General features: G+C 39.8%; 1 protein-coding gene across 2 annotated transcripts in view; it reads left to right on the top strand.

Moving 5' to 3' along the window:
* limk1a (LIM domain kinase 1a) overlaps positions 1-21,850 on the top strand; it is a 56,415-nt gene that overhangs the window by 12,657 nt on the left and 21,908 nt on the right. Inside the window, exons 1-2 of one of the 2 annotated variants that reach the window (XM_032505593.1) lie at positions 1-122; positions 12,980-13,118. The exon at positions 1-122 is cut by the window's left edge and continues 35 nt beyond it. In XM_032505593.1, the coding sequence (XP_032361484.1) occupies positions 82-122; positions 12,980-13,118 (180 nt within the window). In that variant the 5' untranslated portion in view covers positions 1-81. The remainder of the gene's footprint in view (positions 123-12,979; positions 13,119-21,850) is intronic. The other variant, XM_032505586.1, reaches the window with a different exon arrangement.

The raw sequence follows: 21,850 nt of genomic DNA, 5'->3' as shown, positions 1-21,850 counted from the left end.
GAGTCACTGATCGTTGTGACAGCGAGCTGGTCAAGCTGTTGACCTGACTGTCAAAACAAGACTGCCGCTCCCACGGGTGACATGTCAGCAAAGAACCAACGCAGCAGAGTGCTACTCAGAAAGTAAGTGAATCAGTGAAAGTACGTGATTGGATGTTTCTTGAGTTTATAGATTGGGGATAATGTTGCTCAGATTAAATGGAGTGAACCTTATACAAAATTATCTTAACTTAATGTCAACGTACTCACTCGTTCCCGGGCTTTTAAACATCACAGAACCTTCTTCAGTAGATAGTTTGTTTAGTTTCTATGGAATTCAAGACATTCAAACTTTCTGTTATTTTGAACTCTTTCAGGATGTTTTATTTTGACTCTCTCTTTTGCAGTCTGTTGAATAGGGCTGCAACAGTTATTTTCATCATCTATAATTCTGAAGGCTATTTTGTTGATTATTTGAGTGATGGTTTGGTAAATAAAACAACGTGACTTCATCAAATGTCTAGCTTGTCCGACTAGCAGTCCAAAAACGAAGAATATTAAATTTACTATAATGTATATTAACTTTGTGTGTATTACTGCACACCTATTATGTAAGACCAAGAAAAGTAGAAAACTCTCGCATTTGAGAATCATCAGACGTTCTGCATTGTTAAAAAAAAAGGATTAGTTTAAATAGTTCTCTTACAATCCACAAATTGAGGAATCAGCTAAAGGTTGAAGCTCTAACACAGATGACATTGAGATCATGGCAAATGCTTACACAATTTTATTTTGATGTGTGTGTTTATATATATAAATATTATATTGTGTATGCTTCATGGTGCAGGTGGCACAGGTTGTTTTTGTTGCCGTTTGTAGACCCTGGGCTGTCTACAGAGACCGTGGTTTTTACAGTGTGTTCTGGAGACAGGCAGCTCGCGGATAGTGAGGAGATGTTTGCTGTATGTGACAACCACTTTTGTTGCCTAAATCGCTTAGAGCACCTTTAAAAAGTCTGCCTGACAAAAACCAACCAAATACACTTTCCAAACAAGCGGGTCTTGATGATTAGACATTGTAAGACCCCTAAACCATATTCCCCTCTATCCTTTCATATTAATAAGACGATAGTAAGCCACCATGTTTCATCACTTGATGGAATCTTGCCTGTGTTGTAGAGTTGAGCTTTAATTTAAATGTCCCACGGCGCCGGGTGAGATCAGCAGAGAGATCGGGAAAGATCCGGACGGAGTATGAACCTTGGACGTTCATACTGTCCCACTCACTCTGAGAGAGTTTAAGTATCTCCTCCTTCATTTGGTAGTGGTGGAAGTAGACTATCATTACCCAAGGGGGACATCTGGGACCGGGCTTTGGGTTTAGGGAGCGATGCACACGTTCAATTACCGGAGTGCAAGACAGTTTTCCTTTTTCAAACAAAGTGGTAAAAAAGGATGCCATAAAATTGGAGAGTCTTCCCTGTTCCACTCCCTCGGGGATGCCTGTAACCCGGAGGTTCACTGTTTGTGCGTTTTTTGAAGTCGTCACTGATTTTCTGTGGCTAAAGCAGCGCCCTGCTTCTCAACGTTTTGGAGGCTGCAGATCATGTCGCTAAGGGCTGACTCCATAGTCACGATTCTGGTTCTGTGGTCCTCAATAGTGTCAACAGGCATACCCGAAGTCAAATTGTAAAATTCTTCTTTTTTTGGTATATTTTCCTATTTCTTAATATACAAGATACAACTAATTATCATTAATCTGCCAATTTTTTGAATAGTTTGGTCCAAAAATATTACATGTACTATCACATAAGACAATAAACTGTTCAACTGACTTTAATGTAAAGCACAAGAAGTTCACCATCGAGTGTTTAAATTATGTCTTCATTCAAGTAAAGTCAAGTTAACTTTGTTGTCAATTCTGCAATATGTGCCAGACATACAGAGAAATTGAAAATACGTTTCTTACCGACCCACGGTGCAATATGGACAGTTTCTCATAATGTACAGACTGTCAGAGGGATGTAGATACTGAAACGTGTTCCTGTGTGGGTTTAATGTGGGTTCAGGAACAGGATGTAGTCATTCTCTTTTAAGTTGTCTCTCACATCCCTAATGACACAGCACACATCAGTCACACTTCTGTCTGGATCCCCAAAAACTCATATTTGTCAGTAACTTCCCTCAATGAACAATGAATCAAACACTGCTGTCCTGCATGTGACTCTCTGTGTGTGTGTGTGTGTGTGTGTGTGTGTGTGTGTGTGTGTGTGTGTGTGTGTGTGTGTGTGTGTGTGTGTGTGTGTGTGTGTGTGTGTGTGTGTGTGTGTGTGTGGAAAAGCAGACACGCATGTTATCCAGCGCAATTATGCAAAGGAGTACAGGAAAACTCATTTGTTCATCTAATTGAATGTCCAGTTTTTAGTTTACTCCAACGAAGAAATAACGATTTGCGTACATGTATTTCTGTTTTTGTAAGTTTGTACATATAAAGGAAATTTTACAATGCATACTTAGATGAATGTATATTTATTGAGAATGCACAATGCATGTCAGAATTTCTAAAATTGTATTTGTTATTCATCACCCAATTCGTGATCCAACTGCAGACCGAGAAGATGTACATTCTATTAAACTGTTTTATAGTCTGATTGTATGGCCTGTTGGTCTAAATAAAAGATCAAAAAGAAAAAGCACCTTTCCATAACCTTGCATTAAATTCTTTTTTGTGAAGCAAAGACAAAGTTACATCTTTCCACGGATTCTTTTATTAGGATTTAGGAAGATTTCACCCCTAAAATAGTCTGACTCATTGTTTTGTTCATCTTTTTCTATCAAAAATAAGTTGCCTGTCATTGTTACACTAAAAGCTGTTTGATTTTAGATTGAAGCGTGTCATTTTGGTTTATAATCTCCTTTTATACTCATCCAGTGACACTTTGCTCTGTGTCTGACTCTGCACCAAAAGCTTTTCCTCCTCACTATGACATGACCAGGATTCATACGTGCTGCTGATAACATTTGCAGAGAGGAGAAAGGAGTCGTCTTGTGTGTTGGCACCTTTTAATCACCTGTTCCCAAGCTCCAACCTTTGGCTCTCGCTACAGTGCTTTAATCACACTTTGAAAATTCAGTTTTGCCACATTTGCTCTAGATAAACTCAAGACTTAAACCCTGCATGTGATTAAAGAAAGGAGGATTAAAGCCCTCATTCATTCTCTATATTCAGTAACTTTTATATTTGACCTTCTCGTTTCATAAAAAGTATGCAGTTTTTGTCAGCATCAAGACAACTTAAGATATAGAACATGCAATTATGGTCTTATCTGCTCGCATTCATTGTGCGCTTTCATCATGCCTAGTTTAATAACTCTAGATCTGGCTGTGATGTTTAAATGTTTAAACGTGACGTTTTAAACCAGTTTTAAGTGTTTGGGCTGGGAAGTTGATCTACCACCAAAACATTACCTGCTGAAAATATAGAAGTTTCTTTTGCCATGCAAATTCTCTGGTAAAGGTTTTTCTGGGTCAGAGGGGTGCAGTTCCACCGTTGACTGCTAAGCTCATGGTTGCATTAAGACATGGTGCTCTTCCTGGGGACTTGTGTGGCTTCTTGACAAGCCGACCGGACGTGACATGGGGGCGTGGCAGTATCAACAATTCCATTTTTTTATTTGATATTCAAGATTGTGGATTAATTTTGATCAATTTTGATTTCAAATCAAAATTGTGACACCCTTACTCAGAAGCCTTTACACACATTAATCCGTTAGTCCAACTGGACTTACTGGATCAATAAGATAATACTAAGATTTCAATAGGATTGTTCAAAATGAGCCGGGCCGGTGCGGAATACATAAGCGCACAATGCATCCCGGTTAGTATTCTGTCCGACTTGACATGCTCCGACATCATGCAAACGTAGGCACCGATAACCTCACAAAAGAAAGGCGGCTGTAGGTTTTGTTGTCTTGTTTGTTGTCATTGTGTTTTATTGAAACTTTTCTTCTTTTTTTAACTGGAGAGAAATTGATTTTATTAGTCCAACTTTGATGGTAGCCAATGGTGACTTTTATCAGTCAGAGGCTGGAAAGTAGCCTACCAATATTACAAATAGTTCTCATAGACAACAATTCAGGATAGTTTCAGTCTACGGTATTACCATTTCTGATTTGATTCTTGAAGTATTCAGAAACACATAACTTTTGCCAACAAGTGGTATGTTAGGATTCTTAAATAACCTACAACCTGACGGGTTAATAATGAAAACTATTGTTGTATATTTTTTTGTTTTCAGGAATTGACAACCTGAAAAGCATGTTTGAGACTGAATTCCCAGATTTTTTTTTTTTTTAATTAATTGTTTTAGCCCGAAGTTGGACTAAGACTTGGCTCCATAAACTGACTCACATGGTTGAATTCACCCATACCAGCTTCCCCAAATGCATCAGTTCCTATGTTTGTGTCTAAGCTGTCGGAGAAACAGACTTTTATCTAAAATATTTTGTAAAAGACACCTAATAATGAACAGGAGCTCTGTTGTCGCTCCTGAATCCTGCTGAACAACGCTCATCAAGGTTTCCAAAGCTCCCTGAAACCTTTTATCATTTCCTCGCAGTGGAACACGTGAGAGAGCCCAGGACAGACTGTGTTGACAGTCAGTCTGTCAGGGCAGCTTAACAGTGACAAAGGAAACTGCTGCCGTGCACATCATTTACTCACAGTCTGCCAGGGCTCCTGTTTACCAACTGAATGGACCACCGGGCCACCAATAAAGAGATTGTCTCCCACAGTCAGTGCAGCGCTAATGCTCAGAGCGCGCAATTATAGCTTCTGTTTAAAATGCACCGCCTGCTCTCCTTTCTGTGTTTTAGTCCTTTAATTGTTGCGAAAAACAAGTTCTCCAGGGGTTAATGCCGATGTAAATGTTGCTTAGCTTGTTTTTTCCAAGGTCAAGGGAACACACTGAAGCCTGATTGGCTGAGGGATTTCCTGGGAGAGTGTGAAACCACCCAACAGAGAAAGATGTGGGGGTTAGCATGAGGTAATGCCTTTTGGTAATGTATTTTTTTGTGAGTAGGTGACATCATTGCTATGGCATTCTATGTTACCATGGAGAAGAAGGAGGGAGGGGAGGAGACGGGGGATGTTAAAATAAGATGAACAAAAAGGGGGCACGTGGGAACGGACTGAATGTGTGTGTTAATGTCCGTGTGTGTGTGTAAATGAATCAAACTAAACAAATTTAGCCAATTTGGTTTAATAGGAAGATTTATTTGTTAGTGTGCCCACACACAGCACACACACACACACACACACACACACACACACACAAAAACAAGTATATATTCCCCATCTCCAGGTGGGAATCCTTTAAATTTTCTGGAAAATATGCAGTGAAAATTTTGGCACTGGACCAGGAATTCCCCGCCTCTTTATGTCTCTTCTGAGGGGAAAGAGCCTGGTCTCCCCCAGACAGTCTGCCATTTCCTCAGCTTGACTTTCCCGGGTCTGTGTGTCTGGGGTGTGTGTGTGTGTGTGTGTGTGTGTGTGTGTGTGTGTGTGTGTGTGTGTGTGTGTGTGTGTGTGTGTGTGTGTGTGTGTGTGTGTGTGTGTGTGTGTGTGTGTGTGTGTGTGTGTGTGTGTGTCCCTCTAACCCACAACCCCCTCGTCTCTTTCCCAGAGGTTGTATTTTCTCTTTGTCTGTGAGGATTTCAGCTTATCCTGCAAGTACAATAACAACAGCTGAGCACTTTTTTCATGCAGTAGACACTTTTGTTTCTGGAGTTTATTGTCTAGTTTTCCTGGTTTTACTGGAAGGCCAAGCAGACCGGTCTATTGGATTATTGATTAGAGCTACTCAAAAGCATTTCTGCTGTCTTCGCAGATAGAACAGAGATGGATGTCCTCTTGAGCTGGGTCAGATGGTCAAAGATTTAATAATTAATGAGGACATACACATGTGTGTTTTGGGCGGTGAGAGGGCTGGTGTTTGAAAAGGTGTGGCTCCTCGTAAATCTTTCAGCTTTGCATCTGTCGGTTGGTAATGAACCTGCTCACACCTCCACCAGAACACACTCTGTTTCCTTTTGACTCCTCCTGCTTCCTGTAGCAGTGTCAGCCCACGCGTCATTTAATGACCTGTGGCTACATGTGTACGCGCACACACACACACACACACACACACACACACACACACACACACGTGTACACACACACACACACACATGAAATGCTGACCATAGCTGGATGGTCAGAAAGGTTTGTGCTAGAATCAGATTAAACTCTGGTTTGGTTTTATTTCACTGTGAGGCATTCAAGGGCTTATCTTGAAATAAGTCAAATAAATAAATAAATTCAAGAGCTGCATGTTCGCATTCACTGTAGTAGCTTCACATACTGCTTTGTTCAGAGTAGACCTACAACATTTGGTCGATTAGTAGATAAAAAAAAAAAAGAAAGACAATAAGGCAAATTCTCTGTAGTTTTAGCTTCCCACCTGTTAAGATGTTCTGCTTTTCTTTACCAGTCATGATTGGGAATTTATTATCTTTGGGGGTTTTGGACTGTTGCTGAACAAAACAAGACATTTTAAGATGTCACTTTGGACATTTAAATATTTAAAAAAGGTAACATCTAATAAACTAATTGAAAAATAATTGCAAGATTATTCAATAATAAATAAAATAAATAATGACTAGTTCAGATGTGTACTCTGTGTACATGTTGTGAAATAATATTGCACCACCTTAGTACCATTTGCTGAGAAGCTGCAGGGCTTACTCATAGTAGCTGACGTTACCCCACAAAGCTCTGCATGCTTCACCAACAGACAACTGAAATAATGGGAAATATTTAGCCCTAATTAATAATTAATTTTCTATCAGCATGTCTGCCATTTCCCTGTGTGTGTGTGTGTGTGTGTTTCTGTTTGACTTTTACCTAATTCATTCAACTGTTGTAGGCCTGCAACTATTATTTGTTAATAATTGTTGATTAATCTACAGATTCTTTTCTTTTTTGACTAAACCTACAGTATAAATTGATTGTTAAAATAGTGCCATCTGTTTGTTTTAGCTTTAGTTTAAACACACACAACAATGAATATAAATCATATGTTTTTATGTATCTTCTGTATGTGCTGTATGTGCCGTGTCACACATTTTTCTAATTTGTTAGGACTTCTGTTAGTCATTATTTCTCATTCAGTGTATTTACATTTGTATCCTCTTCAGCAGTTCAGTCCCTCAGGGAATTCAATTTCATTCATTTATTCTGACCTGATGTCTTTTCCATTCAACTTCAAATCCTTCATATCAACTGGGACAAATTAATCATGTTAGGTATTGACCCAGGTCAGGCTGCCAGCATGATAAATAGGAAGCACAGTCATTCAAAAACACATTCCATCATAGAAGTGTGCAATGAGATTATCTCACTGGGAATAATAAACATGAATAATAGCAGACTAATAAAAAGCAGCATATGGAAAATTCATCTGGCATAGCATAATTTAAAAAAATTATACTAAACCACTACTGTTTCTCTTTGAAGTTTTCATGTCTAGATACTGAGATCCACAATAAACTGTCTTGACTTATATTATAGTCACACATTACATATGTTGTTATTTTTTTATTTGTACAGTTTTTGATAAGCTAGCTAACAATTTCCAAGTAAAAAAATTAAGATTATAGAAATGTAAGGAAAAGCAGTGTTTGAATGCTTTTAGCCATGCTAGCATTTACCGACTGAAAATGCTAGCATGGGCACCTCTGTGATTTCAGGTCATATTGGGTGTCTTGCTACATATAAAAGAAAGTATTGACAGAGCCTTGACATGACAAATTCAAGTAAAATACTGACTTCACTTATCCCGTGTTAATACTAGTCCTATGCAAATAGGGATTTAGTGTTATTTCTTGTTAGGTATCTCAAAACCATTTAGATTTACAGTATCTTGTGAACCCTTAGAGGGGGCCCACCTCCCAGGTTGGGAACCACTAATCTAAAAGACAAAAGAGAATGAAAACTAGCCTTTGCAGATTTACAGACACTGAGTATGGGATTGTGACAGTACTCAGCTGGAGTCAAATGTTAGCAAACACAGACGGCCACCTTCCTCTGGCTGTGTCTGGGGAGAAGGTTGCCTCCTTTTGACCTGGTAAAAGGAATTTATTACTCTGTCACTTTTAGCTAATTCCATCAGGGATTTGAGCAGAAGGGAGGACAGTTGCAGATTTACTAACCCACTCTCTCGTCCTCATCTTCTCTCTCATTGGTTGTTTGCTGACCCTCGGGGGATCCAGCTGGGTTTCATGGTGTCTGAAATCTGCTCTGCTCCCTCTCACTTGCTCATGGGAGTTGTTTATGTCTAAACGTCTTGCCTTTTGTTTGTTTTTTGACATTTTTGTCCTTGGGTTATTGCGTCTTAAATCAATCAAAGGACCACGTTATTTAGTCTTTATTGTCTCTTTGTTGGATATTAGTCTTTTCTCATACCATCTTACAGATCTCAAACTCATTTATTTTTCTGTCCTAAAACATCATTATTGATTGCTTTACTAAAAGGCATGTAATATTTAGTAGTGTCAGAGCGTGCGAGAGTGAGAGAGACGGCTTAACTTTTTTATTCAGCTATTTTTTTTCTCGGCTCATCATATAGCAGAGTGGGTTAAAGACTCTTGAGTCTTTCACACTGATAATCCTCTTACACGTCTGAGCTGATGCACACACTAACACAGTTACACAAAAATGCCCAAATGTGAGCGCTAACACACTTTAACACACTAACCGTGAAAAGCATGTGATTTTTTTTTTTGTAGTGGTGTTTTTTTAGGATCATAGAATTCCTGAGTTGTAACTGAGCATTGCTGCCAGTCTCCTCCAACTATGTGATAAGATTCTTGTCCTGAAGGCAGAAATTTGGCATCGCCATCTGGGAGTCACTAATGTATTCACTCATGTCTTTAATACTCCCTGCTCTGCTCCAAGAGGCTTTACTATGAAGGAACTGAACCTTAGAGCATGGTGTGTGTGTGTGTGTGTGTGTGTGTGTGTGTGTGTGTGTGTGTGTGTGTGTGTGTCTTTGTAAACACATCTGTGTGTATCCTCCCCAGGTGACCTTAACCTAGCAGGGGTTTGCAGGGGTAACGGCCGTTATTGAGCGGCAGAGAGCCAAGAAAGCTGAGTAGCTCCTGGCTTGATGCTGAGGACGTCTTTTGAAAGCCTTGACCCACTTCCAGCCCCCCCCCCACACACACACACACACACACACACTTCATGCTGAAGCAGCTCTGCCACAATCTGCTGAGCTGCAGTGAAGCTCTTCATGCAGATGCTGGGAAGAGTGGGTGTGTCTGTCTGTCTAATAAATAAATTGTATTTGCTGCAATGGTATGTTTGTAGTTATGTGTGTATGTGCAGCCTTACAGTATAGATGCAACACCTTTGGCAAAAAACAAAAGAGAATTGATGCTTCTGATGAATATGTTAACAATTCCCTCACTGAATAATTCTACTAAAGAGTAGTGTTTGTAGGGCTGCAACTAATGACTATTTCATTAATTAATCTGCAGCGGATTTTCTATTTAGTTTACCCATTAAATGTCAGAAAGAACTCGCTATTTTTCAAAAACCAAAGGTGACATCTTCAAATGTCTTGTTCTTACAGACCAACAGTCCCAGCGATATTCAAGATATTTTTCTATCAAATAAGACAAAGAAAAGTAGTAAATCCTTACAAATAAGAATCCCAAGCCAGGAAATGTTTGGCATTTTGCTTACTAAATAATACAAGGACAAAGTACGCAAAGACATCATTGTAGGTTTTTGACAGAATATGAGACAACCAGCTCATTTATAATTGTCAAATCAGAGCCGGACACTAAGAACTCAGTAATATCACTAAAATTAAGAAATGTGACTCATATGGAAATGTAAACAGCAAGAAATGTGGATGTGAAAAAGTTAATTATTGTGCTCCAGCCTTTGGAGCCATGCACATGTCTTTTATATGTTTAGAGCAAACAGCCCTGGTCTTAAGCTGCCCTGAGCTGGGACGAGGCCAGACGGCTGGCTGATGGGAGGGAAGCTCCACTGGGAACGAGTTCTTCTTAGTCTTGGCCATTAGACACAGAGATTTATACAGATTACAGACAAGCACATACAAGGCTGCAAGCATGCAGATGCAAGTGTACTAACTCACACATACAGTACAGAAATGCTTTTACCATAAGCATAGGGATTAGCCCAAATTTTGATATATGACCACACGCAGAGCAAATGTGCCCACTTAACCACAGCTATGAATAGATGTTTACAAGCAACTTATATATATATATATATATATATATATATATATATATATATATATATATATATATATATATATATATATATATATATATGAAAAAGAACAAACAGAGACACATTTTCTAGTCAGTAAGGTGCTACCTGGTTTATTCTGGTGTGTTTTTCAAGAACAGATGGGCCTGAGTTACATAAGATTGTTAACACCCTTTGTTTTGCTAAGAATGATTCATTATCAATTACCAGGATTTAAATAACCTTTGTCTGTTTTTGTCACTGTTTTGACTATTTCTTATTTGCATTGTCAGCCACACTGACAGCCGCTGTCTGTCCTTGAATCTTTGTCATTTGCCCTTCCCAGCGTCGGATGTCTATCGGGCTAATAGCAGACGGACAGACCAGAAAGAGCTCTACATATAAGTAGCCTATGTTGGATGGTGCTGTCTGTAAAAAAAAATAAAAAAAATGCTACAGTTATTGTACACATTACAATAACAGAAGCATCATGCTTTAGGCCTCTGGGTGGGCGGGTTCATATTAGGCCTATGTTTATGAGCCGGCGTTGCTAGGAGACGCGCTGTCAGCCTCGTACATATAGAAATTAAACAATAGCTTGTTTATTGTTTTATGTGGTTGAACGTTACTTAATTGGTAAACAATTGTTGCTGGTTTTAAACCGTCTGTGCTTGTAGCCTATATCCTACGGACATTGTGCAAGATGCCCTGGTGACTAATCGTGCTGTTAAGTTTGCAAACATGACCAAATTCAGAGCAGCAGGTTATGTGATTTTAAGGGCCGTGACACACTAACCCAATAATCGGCCGGGGGACAGTGTGCGAGGTCGGTGACTTGAGTCTGTTTGGTGTGTTCCGTACCGTCATCCGTCCAGAGTGGTCCGGAGGGTCCATCGGCCTTCATTTTGTCCAACCTGATATGCTCGGTCGAAAGGAGGGCACTACCAGCAGTTGGACTTAAATGACCAATCTGATTGGTAGAGTGCTAACCCGGAAACAATGAGTGGGATGAGTGTGACTAGAGTCTCTCAAAATCTGAGTAAAATCTTTTAATCTGACTAATTTAACTTCCACTCTCGGGAAACACCCGGGTTGGTACATAGGGGCTTATTAGGGAGTGAGATAGGGAGTAAACAGGCTCTCCATGAATGGGCTCTGTTGTATTTTGAACAAGCCGTCACGACAGTCTGGCTTTGACTTTCCGGAGAAACCAGACCCACGTGACGCGTTCGTCCAATCAGCGGCCGGTTTGCAAAAATACAGATTAGCGCTGCCAGCCGTTATGGAGACATATTACATCTTGTTGCTTTGGTGTGTTCCGAGGCACTTTTTTGACTAACTTGGGGAGACTGATCAGTCCAACTGCCTTTTCTGCCAAGGGTGGACCATCTGGTTGGTGTTTCAGGGGCTTCAGCATTCTTTACGTTACACCGTGTTAAATCAAAGTCAAAACAAACACTGAGGACGGCTTTCTTTTAGAAAAAAACAAACATTTAAATTAAGTTTGACTTCTAGAAGGCTACTGATTGGTGTTGGTTAATGAAATATTTACATATGGCACACACTGCACATGTTGTTGGGCTGCAACAACACTGTTTTGTCTTGTGTTCCTCCCTTTTGCCATTACTGTTTTCCTAAGACCCAGCCATAGTTTGTTAGTGTTTCATTTAGTCTGTTCCACCCTATGTTCCACCCATAGACTGTAGCCTATTAACGTTCCACCTCAGTTGTGTTGGTGTGTGATAGAGCCACAATGGGACTTATTATCACCATGAAAACTATAATTTAGGGCCCTTTAGGGTGTCATTAGAAGGGTAAAGTACAGTTTGGAGGGTGTAGTACAACAAAATGTTCTGTCAACACAAGAGTGTGCACTTTTTAAAGTTCCTGGAGGTCTGAACTGCTGATTCAGAGACATACTGGTGATGTTGGACACTGGTGTTTTCAGCTTTTTCTGCTCATCAAATATAAAAATATGGTACAATTTGTGTTAAAAATTATAGTTAATTTAAGCAAAAATGAAAAATATTTTCTGGTTTCAGCTTTATATTATTGTAAATTGAATATTTGTTTAAAGGTCCCATTGCATGAACATTTGACTTTATAAGGTTTTTCAAGATTACTATGTGTTAGCCCAACCTGACTATGGTCCCCCAGTGACTATATGGTGATAGGTGTAAACCGAACCCTGGATATCCTGCTCTGCTTTTGAGAAAATTAAAGCTCAGATCTGGAATCTTGGGGTTACCTGCCCTTTCTCTGCTTTGCCCGCCCAGAGAATTTGGCCCAACCATGAGAGAGAGAGACATCATGGCTTTCAAACGATCAAAGTGTAGTTGGTCACCTCCTCAAAAGCTACAGACTCAGGAATGGCACATACAAAGGAAAGCTCATTGTAGGACTGGCTCTAGTGGCTGTAATTCTACACCAAGGCTGAGTTTTGGGAAAGAGACTTCAGATATCGTATAAGGGGACCACTAAGGTCTAAATAAAAGTATCCAAAGAGCACCATGTCATGGGACCTTTAATGTTTTGGACTGTTACATAGAAATAAAATTGGATTTCTATGGTGCAATTTCAATAACTCTGGGACCTTATGAAAGGTGACACTATGTTTTGGGCCTATAAAAATTGCTCAACTGCTCATGTATCTCTTTCTGTCTGTTCTTTTGTCAGGTGTTGTGAGTGCAGCGCCTCGCTGTCCCACTGGTATTATGAAAAAGATGGACGGCTTTTCTGCAAGAAGGACTACTGGGCCAAATTTGGGGAGCTGTGCCATGGCTGCAATGACCCGATCACCACCGGCCTCATCATGGTAAGAGGATTCATCTGCTGACTCTCATCTCTCAGCAGCTCCCTGGTTCTTTGTTTGCTGGTAAACTTCGAGTTACAGCCTGCAGCTGTGACACTCACAGTATGCACATACATGCAAAGACAAACACACACACACACACACACACACACACACACATCAGTCCATACCTTTACAGCTTTTGGTTGGTGTGTGCCAACATACATAGGATTTGTGCCAGACCTGTAACTGACCCTGATGCCTTTGGTTGCTTTGTCAAATTGTCTTACAGACCACCAGTGAAAGTTGGAGCTGTTGTTGTGACACAGGAGAGCAGAGAAGTTCATGTGCAGAATAGATGTGGTCAGAGCACCGGAAAGCAATTAAACAATAGAGTGAGCCTCCACTGATAAGTGCTGCTGCATTATAGAAAAGACAAGATACAAGCATCAAAGGAGAGTTGTGTCTGTTTGTTGATTAATGATGGAATCATACACCTCAAGGTTTGAAGAAACTGATTAATACTGTATGTTGGTGTAACAGTATATGTCATCATAGGGCTCTTTTTCCCTTCTGGCGCAAAGCCAGTAGCAGCACAAATGCAGGTGTAATGCAAGTTACCTTTTTTGTGCCTGTTCAGTGATCTCCTGGCTCCAAATGAACTCACCCCTGCTGAGGTGATGGGAGAGAAGCAGCTGAGGCTGTGTTAATGATTAGACTAGGCAGTTCAATTTTGGTGCTCTTTTCAGCCCCAAACAGACCACTTCTGCAAGGCCATTTGCAGGGCTTTATTTTGCAAAGACAAAGACACACACACACACACACACAGACATATACCTCTCCAAAATCACACACAAAACACACACTTTTCTTCTACTGCATATATTGAAATATTCCTCGAAATACAATTTGAATGCAGTTTAACATACAATATGTAATTGACTGCACTAGAGGTCTCGATATGGGCCTTTCAATCGAAACAGACTTTTTATGACGTTGTGAAGTTGCTTGGAATCATGGGAGTTGTTGTCTACATTGTTTAACAACCATCATTGACGATGTAATGTATCTGTTCAAAACCCAAACTACTGATCTGATCAGTAATTCACTGATTGTAGGTTGTCCTTTGATAGAGAAGGCTGGTTAAAATAAAAAGCTGAGCTCATTCTTTGCACATTTGCATCTTCTTAGACACATTTGCTTCCCGGTCAGCTACAGCAGCCAGCAGCTTCGTTAGGTCATGTTTCATGGTCACAATGAACAGAAATCATTCGTGGCTCGGCCTTTCTCTGCAACTCTGAGTGCGTGCGTGCGTGAATGGGTGTATTTTATCATTTATACTGCCTCCAGACAGCTCGCCCTTTGCAGTGCAATCTCAGTAATGAAACATGTAGGAGACTCTAAAGTGAATTAGGTGGAGAGTGCAGCACCACCTCTCCTCTTATTTCTCCTTCTCTGGTTTACTGCTGCTTTTACAGTGCAAAGACACCAATTGACCGTATCTGCAGTTACGCTTTAATAAATTTGAGAACCGGCAGCCAATCAGCATTTAGTTGCCAAGATGGCCGGAACAATTTTACTACCTGGTAGAAATGAAGGTAAGCTCCCTACGTCTATCAAAAAATTTATTTTGATGTTCCTCTGTTCTGTTGTGACAATAAGACAAATTATTATCATATTATTTGAGGGAGAACTCATAAATAACTAATGTTAATCTAATCTATTTATGTCTTGTAACATGCTTCTGGATTTCTTTTAAATATAAATCAGCCGATATATCGTCATATCGGATTTTTAAATAACTAAATATTTGTATCGGTATTGGCCTTAAAAATCCTTTATTGGTTGGGCTCTAGTCCAGTCCTGCACAGTCACTCTGATAACTGCGCAAGTTAGCAGGTGAACACGGCACTACTTTTAAAATTCTCTGATGCCACTGCCCCTGAAGAGGCTGCTGTCACAGTTTGTGAAAACACTTCAAGCTCCATGATGCCGAGATGAGTCAGAGTCTGCAGACCAAATCGTAGAACTGATGGTCAGCCAGACAAAAACATAAATAAGTAAGGTATGGGATTTCATTACTACTACCACAGTGATGTCCACCATACAAGCCGAAGAAACCGACAATCCAACGTTTTCATGTTGGTTCAATTGTGCAAGCAAGTAAGTGGACCTTGAGTGTAGATTGTTTTGTAGACTGATGTTTCCAAGCAGAAGGATCAACTGTCAAGCTTCAAAAAACGTATCTGTGAAAGTAAAAAGAAAGTGTTATTGTATACCGTTTACTTTGTTTTTTCAGTGACCACAGTTGCCCTGTGGATGGGGCCATTGTTCTAATTGGCAACAATATCTTAGACTGCCAAGTGTGAGCATGCTGGCATGTTTGTTTAGGTGTACACAGGTAGGTGTGCGTGCCTGTGTGCGTGCATATGTTTGTGTAGCTTCATCTGCTGCTTCTGCTCCTGTCAGCACCTTCAGCCTTGGTTAACTGGTAGTATTTCAGCCAGATGATGTTACTCAGTTATTTACTGCCCTTACTGAGACTGATTTATGTGCTGAAGGCTAGTTAACTGATGTAATTGAATTTCCTCTCCTACCAGCCCTCCTTCACTCTCTCCGTCCATCACACCTCATACTTACAGATGAATGTGCAGTGATCTCCATTTCCACGTTCAGTTTAGAGTGGGTCTGCCTTTCTGCAAACAACCCAGGGCTAAGAGCCAGCTGATGGGAGTGGGGCCAGACATCGACCTGTTAGACATCCAGACTTTGAGAGGAGATTCTGGTTTCACGGTTTCTCCCCCTCGCTGTGTTATCTTTTCCACAACGCTCTGTCATCAGGTTGCTCTCAACACTCCTGTGTTTCTTTAGAGTAGACTTGAGTTTAGTGTTGACCAGCAAGACATTAAGGATTGAATACCATGGCCTTGGGTCAAACCTTCTTTGATTTAAAGGTGGAATAGATGATGTAAAAGAGTTTACATTTTATAAAGCTTTATTGCAGACACAGATCCCTGTTACACATCATACAGTATAAAAAATATAAAAAGGAGATTAAAACATACATAATAATGACATATTCACCTATAGGATATACAGGCTATTCCACCAATCTCGTCTTAATCTAGAAGTGCATCTATAACAGCTTTCCAGAGGACTGACAAGGGCTTCAGTGATATGGTTCTCTGACTTGTCCAGATGACACATAAAACCAAACATCAGTTGTCTTAAGAGTGCCTCACAGGTTGGCACTCTAGTGGAAACAAACAGCTGACTGGTAGTATGCCACCTAGGGACACCAAGCCTCATTGCATCATTGTATGCTACCTTGAGCCTCTGCATGCTCTTTTGCTTAAAGTTTGACCACAATTGAGCAGTATATAGCGTTGTAATGTAGGTTCTAAAAAAAGAGCACTTCACAGAGTCAGAGCACATAGAAAGCCTCCTTATAATATATAAATTTTACATCGCTGTCAGTAGAGGTCTTTGTCATCCGTCCAGTCATTGGATATGACATGACCTAAATATTTTGTTTCCTCACGTACAGCCAGAGGACTATCTGACAAATTAAAAGTCAGAATAGTTGATTTCCTGTCCTCATCGCTTCTAACTATCATTATGTGGCTTTTCTTAGCATTATACTTTATGTCAAAATCAAGGCCATACTGAGAACACAGCATCAGCATCTGCTGCAGCCCAGCACTATATGGACAGAGCAGGACCAGATCGTCTGCATACATATGATGATTAACAGTAGTGTTGCCCACAAGACAGCCAGTGTTTAACCTATTTAGCTGATTTGATAATTCATGCATATGAAAATTAAATAAAATAGGAGACAAAATACCTCCTTGCACATAACACAGAATGGAACAGATACAACATTGTCCCATTTAACCTGAAACGTTTGATGGGCGTACCAAAACACTAAAATTCTCACAAAAAATGTAGGGGCGCCTTTATCTAGCAATTTTACAAACAATCATTCATGATTAATTCTATCAAATGCTTTTGACCTATCAATAAAACATAGGAATACAGATGAATTCAGGCCTGTGTATTTAGACACAATCTCTTTAAGAGCATAGATACACAGGTCAGTTCCATGCTTTCTTTTGAACCCAAACTGATTCTTGGAAGTAAGGACATACATCTCTAGCTTTGTTAACAGTATTCTCTTCAGTACTTTAGACAAGATACGAGCTAATGCAATAGGTCGATAATTGTATTTGAAACACTGTTGAGCTTACCAGTCTTGTCTTCAAGCACAGGCAGTAACATTACAGACATAATAGAATTTGGCAGGACACCATGAACTGCAGTCCATACCGCAGGCTTTGTTGTTCTCCAACATATTGATGGCATTATAAATATCTGCTGCCCTAACTATCATTTCTGTTAAGAAGTCAATATATTCATGATTAATTCTAACTGGGTTACTTTTAACACATTTAAAAAGGTCAGGTTTTTTAGGCTACTAATGCCTTCATTATCAGCCGGTAAGGATGTTTTATTGGTATTCGTTACTGTGACCTCTTGTCAAAAGTCAGTAAGGTTGTTCTGTAGCTTACTGGCTAGCGAGTCTGCTCTCATTGTGTTTTCATTTTTCTTAATAAAACGGAGTACATACTTAACTCTAGCATTTGTTCATTTTTCATATCTAGCAATAGCCCATGTCTAGGCCTACCTGCATCTGACCAAAGTCTAAAGGCCTCTCTTGCCTTAGCACACTGCTCAGCCACAAACTCATTCCCTCCAGGTCTGATGTTAAGCACCATACATTTACTTTTAGAAAAGTGTTCACTAGAAACATTGAGACATTTCACAATATCATCATACATGTCACAGAGTTTACCAACATGTAGCATATCCTTACAATTAATATCTGAGCACATTAGTGCCTCATGAGGCAGAGCAATATTAAATAAAGGCTTTCTCTTTGCAACGAGTATCCTCTTTACTCAGTTTTGACCAGTCCAGTTTACTTGAGAAAGCAGCATTATTATTTCTGGACAGAAGGGGGACATTCTCAACATCTAGCAGTGCAGCAATAGATAATGTATGTGGTCAGATGTGGCAAATTTATAACAAATCTCCACATTTACCAGTGAGGCATGAGAATCAGCTGTGATCACAATATGATCTAACCAAGATGTTGTGTGGCACGCTTCACTAACGTAGGTAAAGTCTGTGTCAGGCAACAGAGTTTCACTCATTAAGATTAATTTAAACTCATTACAAAACTGTTGCAGGTGAGCTGCAAATAAAGATTTGCTATCTGACATGTCAGCCTTAAAATCACATAGACACAAGATGAGCTGTTATCCTCTATGAATGACTGAATAAAAGCTAACCAGTTCAGAAATTCATCCTCATGCTCATTTAATTCATACGGTGTATAAACATTTAAAACAGCAAATTTCTTTTCATTAAAATTACACTCTAGCCCTATGGCCAAGTCAACATTTAGACGCACCACCTTCACCATTGAGTCATAGTTGATATTCCACAGAATAGCTACAGAACCAGCTATCCAGCCCCATGGAAATTCATGTGTATAGTGTTCAACTTATCCAGATCTTGTTTTGCCAGCCAGGTTTCTTGCAGGCACAGAACGTCACATTCCACAACCAGTCGTCTTGATCTATCTATCAGTAGCAGTATGTCCTACTCGCAACCCACGGGTGTAATATGAAACAACACGCAGAGACAAAACATTTATTATGTTTTGTCTCTGCCAGCTGAGCAGCTGGCCTTCATCCCGTCCTCGCCCACAAATGCAGCAGGCACCCGGGCATCATTATCGTGCAGCAGCCCCTCATCTCGAGAGCAAGGGGCATCCTCAGGACCAAACGGACCTCCGTCTGCCCCTCTAGGGCGACCAGGCTCATAGTAGCGTCGACAAAAGACCCAGCAGGCCAAAGCTGCGGATTGTACAGGTCCCCCACATCGTTACATTCAGCAGATATACAGAAGGAGCTGAATCTACTCTGTGTCGACTCTGTTTTACAACATGTCACTTCCTGACCCAGTACTCACTGAGAGACTTTGCATCTACACTGAGATCAACACTGTAGCAAATACCTTTAACATCTTTGTTTTGACAACCAGTATATTACTACCCACACCAGTCCTGATTATGCCAGTTTTCTTTCTCACATGCCTCGCTGGAGTTTTCACAGTGCAAGATGTACGTCTTCGATTGGCGCCCATCCTTTACCACCGTGCTCCATGAAAGGCTCTGCGTTCGTCCCAGGGCTGAATCTACAGTATGGGCTGGTTGACTGCCGTCGGTCCCGCCAGGAGTTGCTTTCAACCATCCATTAACCCCAGAGAGAGTACAAGGGGCAAGATATTGGTATATATTCGTGAGATAATTAACATTAACATGAAATGTAATATCTGAGGTACAACAGTTAAGGTCCTGGACGCTGTGTCCATCACAACATACAGAAAGGCATTAATATGAATGCTGAACAAATTGGGTGTATATTGTATATATTTGAGACATGAGAGACAAAACTATCATTGGTTTGTGAGTGGACTTGTGAAAAAGGCTGAAACCATAACCGTAACCAAAGACGGAGAAGGCAATTATTGACTAGTTTGGGATTTACTTGAATGAGTGGATAGAAGGCTACGTGTTTAATATTTCTAAAGGCTAATGGTTGAAAAGTTTGTTTGACTAGTTGGAAGGCAAAAATGTGAGCTGTTCTGAACAGCCACACTCAGAGGCGGGCAGGAACACACTATGAAAGAGAGGGAAAAGATGCAATATTGTTTAAATATGCAATAATGGTGTACATTGTTAGACATTCTCTCTTAGAAGGCATCCATACAGCCAAATGTCTGGCCGTTAGTCCATCAGGTCCTGTTATTGTTTTTTCTTGACCAATCATGAAGTTGCTGTTTTGTGTGTTTCCATCATGTTAGTGCTTACAGAACAGCTCCTACGAGGTGGTTGTGGCAGTTAAATCAGGCATTGAAATCTTGGGGACTTCCTTTGTTTCCTTTTTCTCTTTATTTGTTTCTGAGATTGCAAGAAGTACCAGCATAGCTGAAAGTGAAATCCAAGACATTTCCCTGAAATCACAAGGGCTTATGATTTTGGACTTTTTGGCATCATAAGTTCCCAAATCCAAATCACATGTTCTAAAGGTTACATCATGTCTCAAGTATTGTTTTCTGTTTTTGGATTTGCATTTGGCTCTTTTTGGAACCTTTTGTTACAAATAATATATGAAAAAACAAAGAAATGACAAAAGAAAATTAATCAGCATATCATTGTCTTAAATAACAGACCTGACATGTTATGAATTCCTGAGTGAGATTAAGTATGAGTGTTTTTGTGAAGTTTGTTTGATATAAAAATTGCTAAATTATGAATTTATTCATTACATAGTGTTTCCAGGATACACATACTGTACATGTTGCATGTCATTAAGCGGTTCTTGTTTTAACTGCTTAAAAGATTAACCAGAGCAGTTTAACATTGAGAGACAGACGATTGTGGTTCTGTGCCTTGAATTTATTCTGACTTTGAGTTGTAAACAAATATTCTCCTTCTTATGTGGTTATTATTGAGAAATTTGGATATTTTGGGGGGTTGGCCACCAAACCAATGCAAAGTCCCAGATTAAAGTGTACTTTTTCAACTCCCACTGGTGGGAGGTAGCTCGGTGGTTGAGTGGGAATCTATCAGTTGTTTCTATTGACGCTTGACGATTGTTTTGCCTCTAAGTGAAGACAGACAAATACATTTTGTAAGTGTTGGGAAATTATATTTTTAAGTTAAGTTTTCGCTGCTCAGGCTGTGACACGTTTTTTCTAGCAGCAGGATAAGTTGATGATGATCTCATCAGTTATGTTACAGTATGACCACAGAGCTCTGCCTCAGTGTAGAAACTTGTTTTGCGTAATAATTAGGAAAAGGGACAGTTGTCTTTTCATTTTAACTCCTGAGAGAGATGAGAGGTCAGGCGCACACAGAGGGGCGTCCTAATGCAGCTGCCAGGGCCTCAGTGTCTTGCTCAAGGGCTCTTCAGCTGGATGGCTCAATGCTGTGATGGGGGATTTGTTTTAAACATTCCATTCAATATCAACACTGAGATTTATAGAGATCCCAACCAGACCACTGAGCTTAGCTAATGTCTTTTTTTTTTTTTTTTTTTAACTTTTTGATCATTTCCTCCTTTCAGAGGGGAAACTCTGACAAAAGTCGCAGCCTCTGTGTGCTGAAATCCCCTGTGGCACGGCTGTGGGCTGCTGGGTGTCTGAGTCGGTTTGACAAAACTTTTTATATGAAGTCATTGATGCAACTTTTCACTTTTGAAGGTCATAATGTCAATATTGTTGTCTTCAGAGCTTCTTTCCACTGCCACCAAGTAACCAAAAACTCAGTTTTTGCAGGATCAAAATGGACAAATAATGTGACAGTTGCAAAAGTAGAATAGAGCCCTTAGGTTAACATAATGATTTAGTTTGTTTCACAGCAATATTAGCATGCCAGACCAAGTAAATGATACATACAGTGCTGCTCATGAGTATAGGAATCCCTGCTTAAGTTGACTAAAAAGAGGAATAAAAAAATCTTTTGGAAATTTATCTTATTGCCTTAATTAAAAAATGAGGAAAAATCCAACCTTTAAGGACAGCAATTTTCTTTATGAATGAATAATGTATCGTACATAAATAAATGTTCTTCCTTAAAATACAGATTTTTATTTTTAAAGGCCAGTTATTTCATGGACCCAGGA

This window comes from Etheostoma spectabile, chromosome 3, assembly GCF_008692095.1.
Source record: "Etheostoma spectabile isolate EspeVRDwgs_2016 chromosome 3, UIUC_Espe_1.0, whole genome shotgun sequence".
NCBI classification, from domain to species: Eukaryota; Metazoa; Chordata; class Actinopteri; order Perciformes; family Percidae; genus Etheostoma; species Etheostoma spectabile.
The sequence above is the reverse complement of the archived record's forward strand: the minus strand, read 5'-3'. Positions and strand labels throughout refer to the sequence as shown.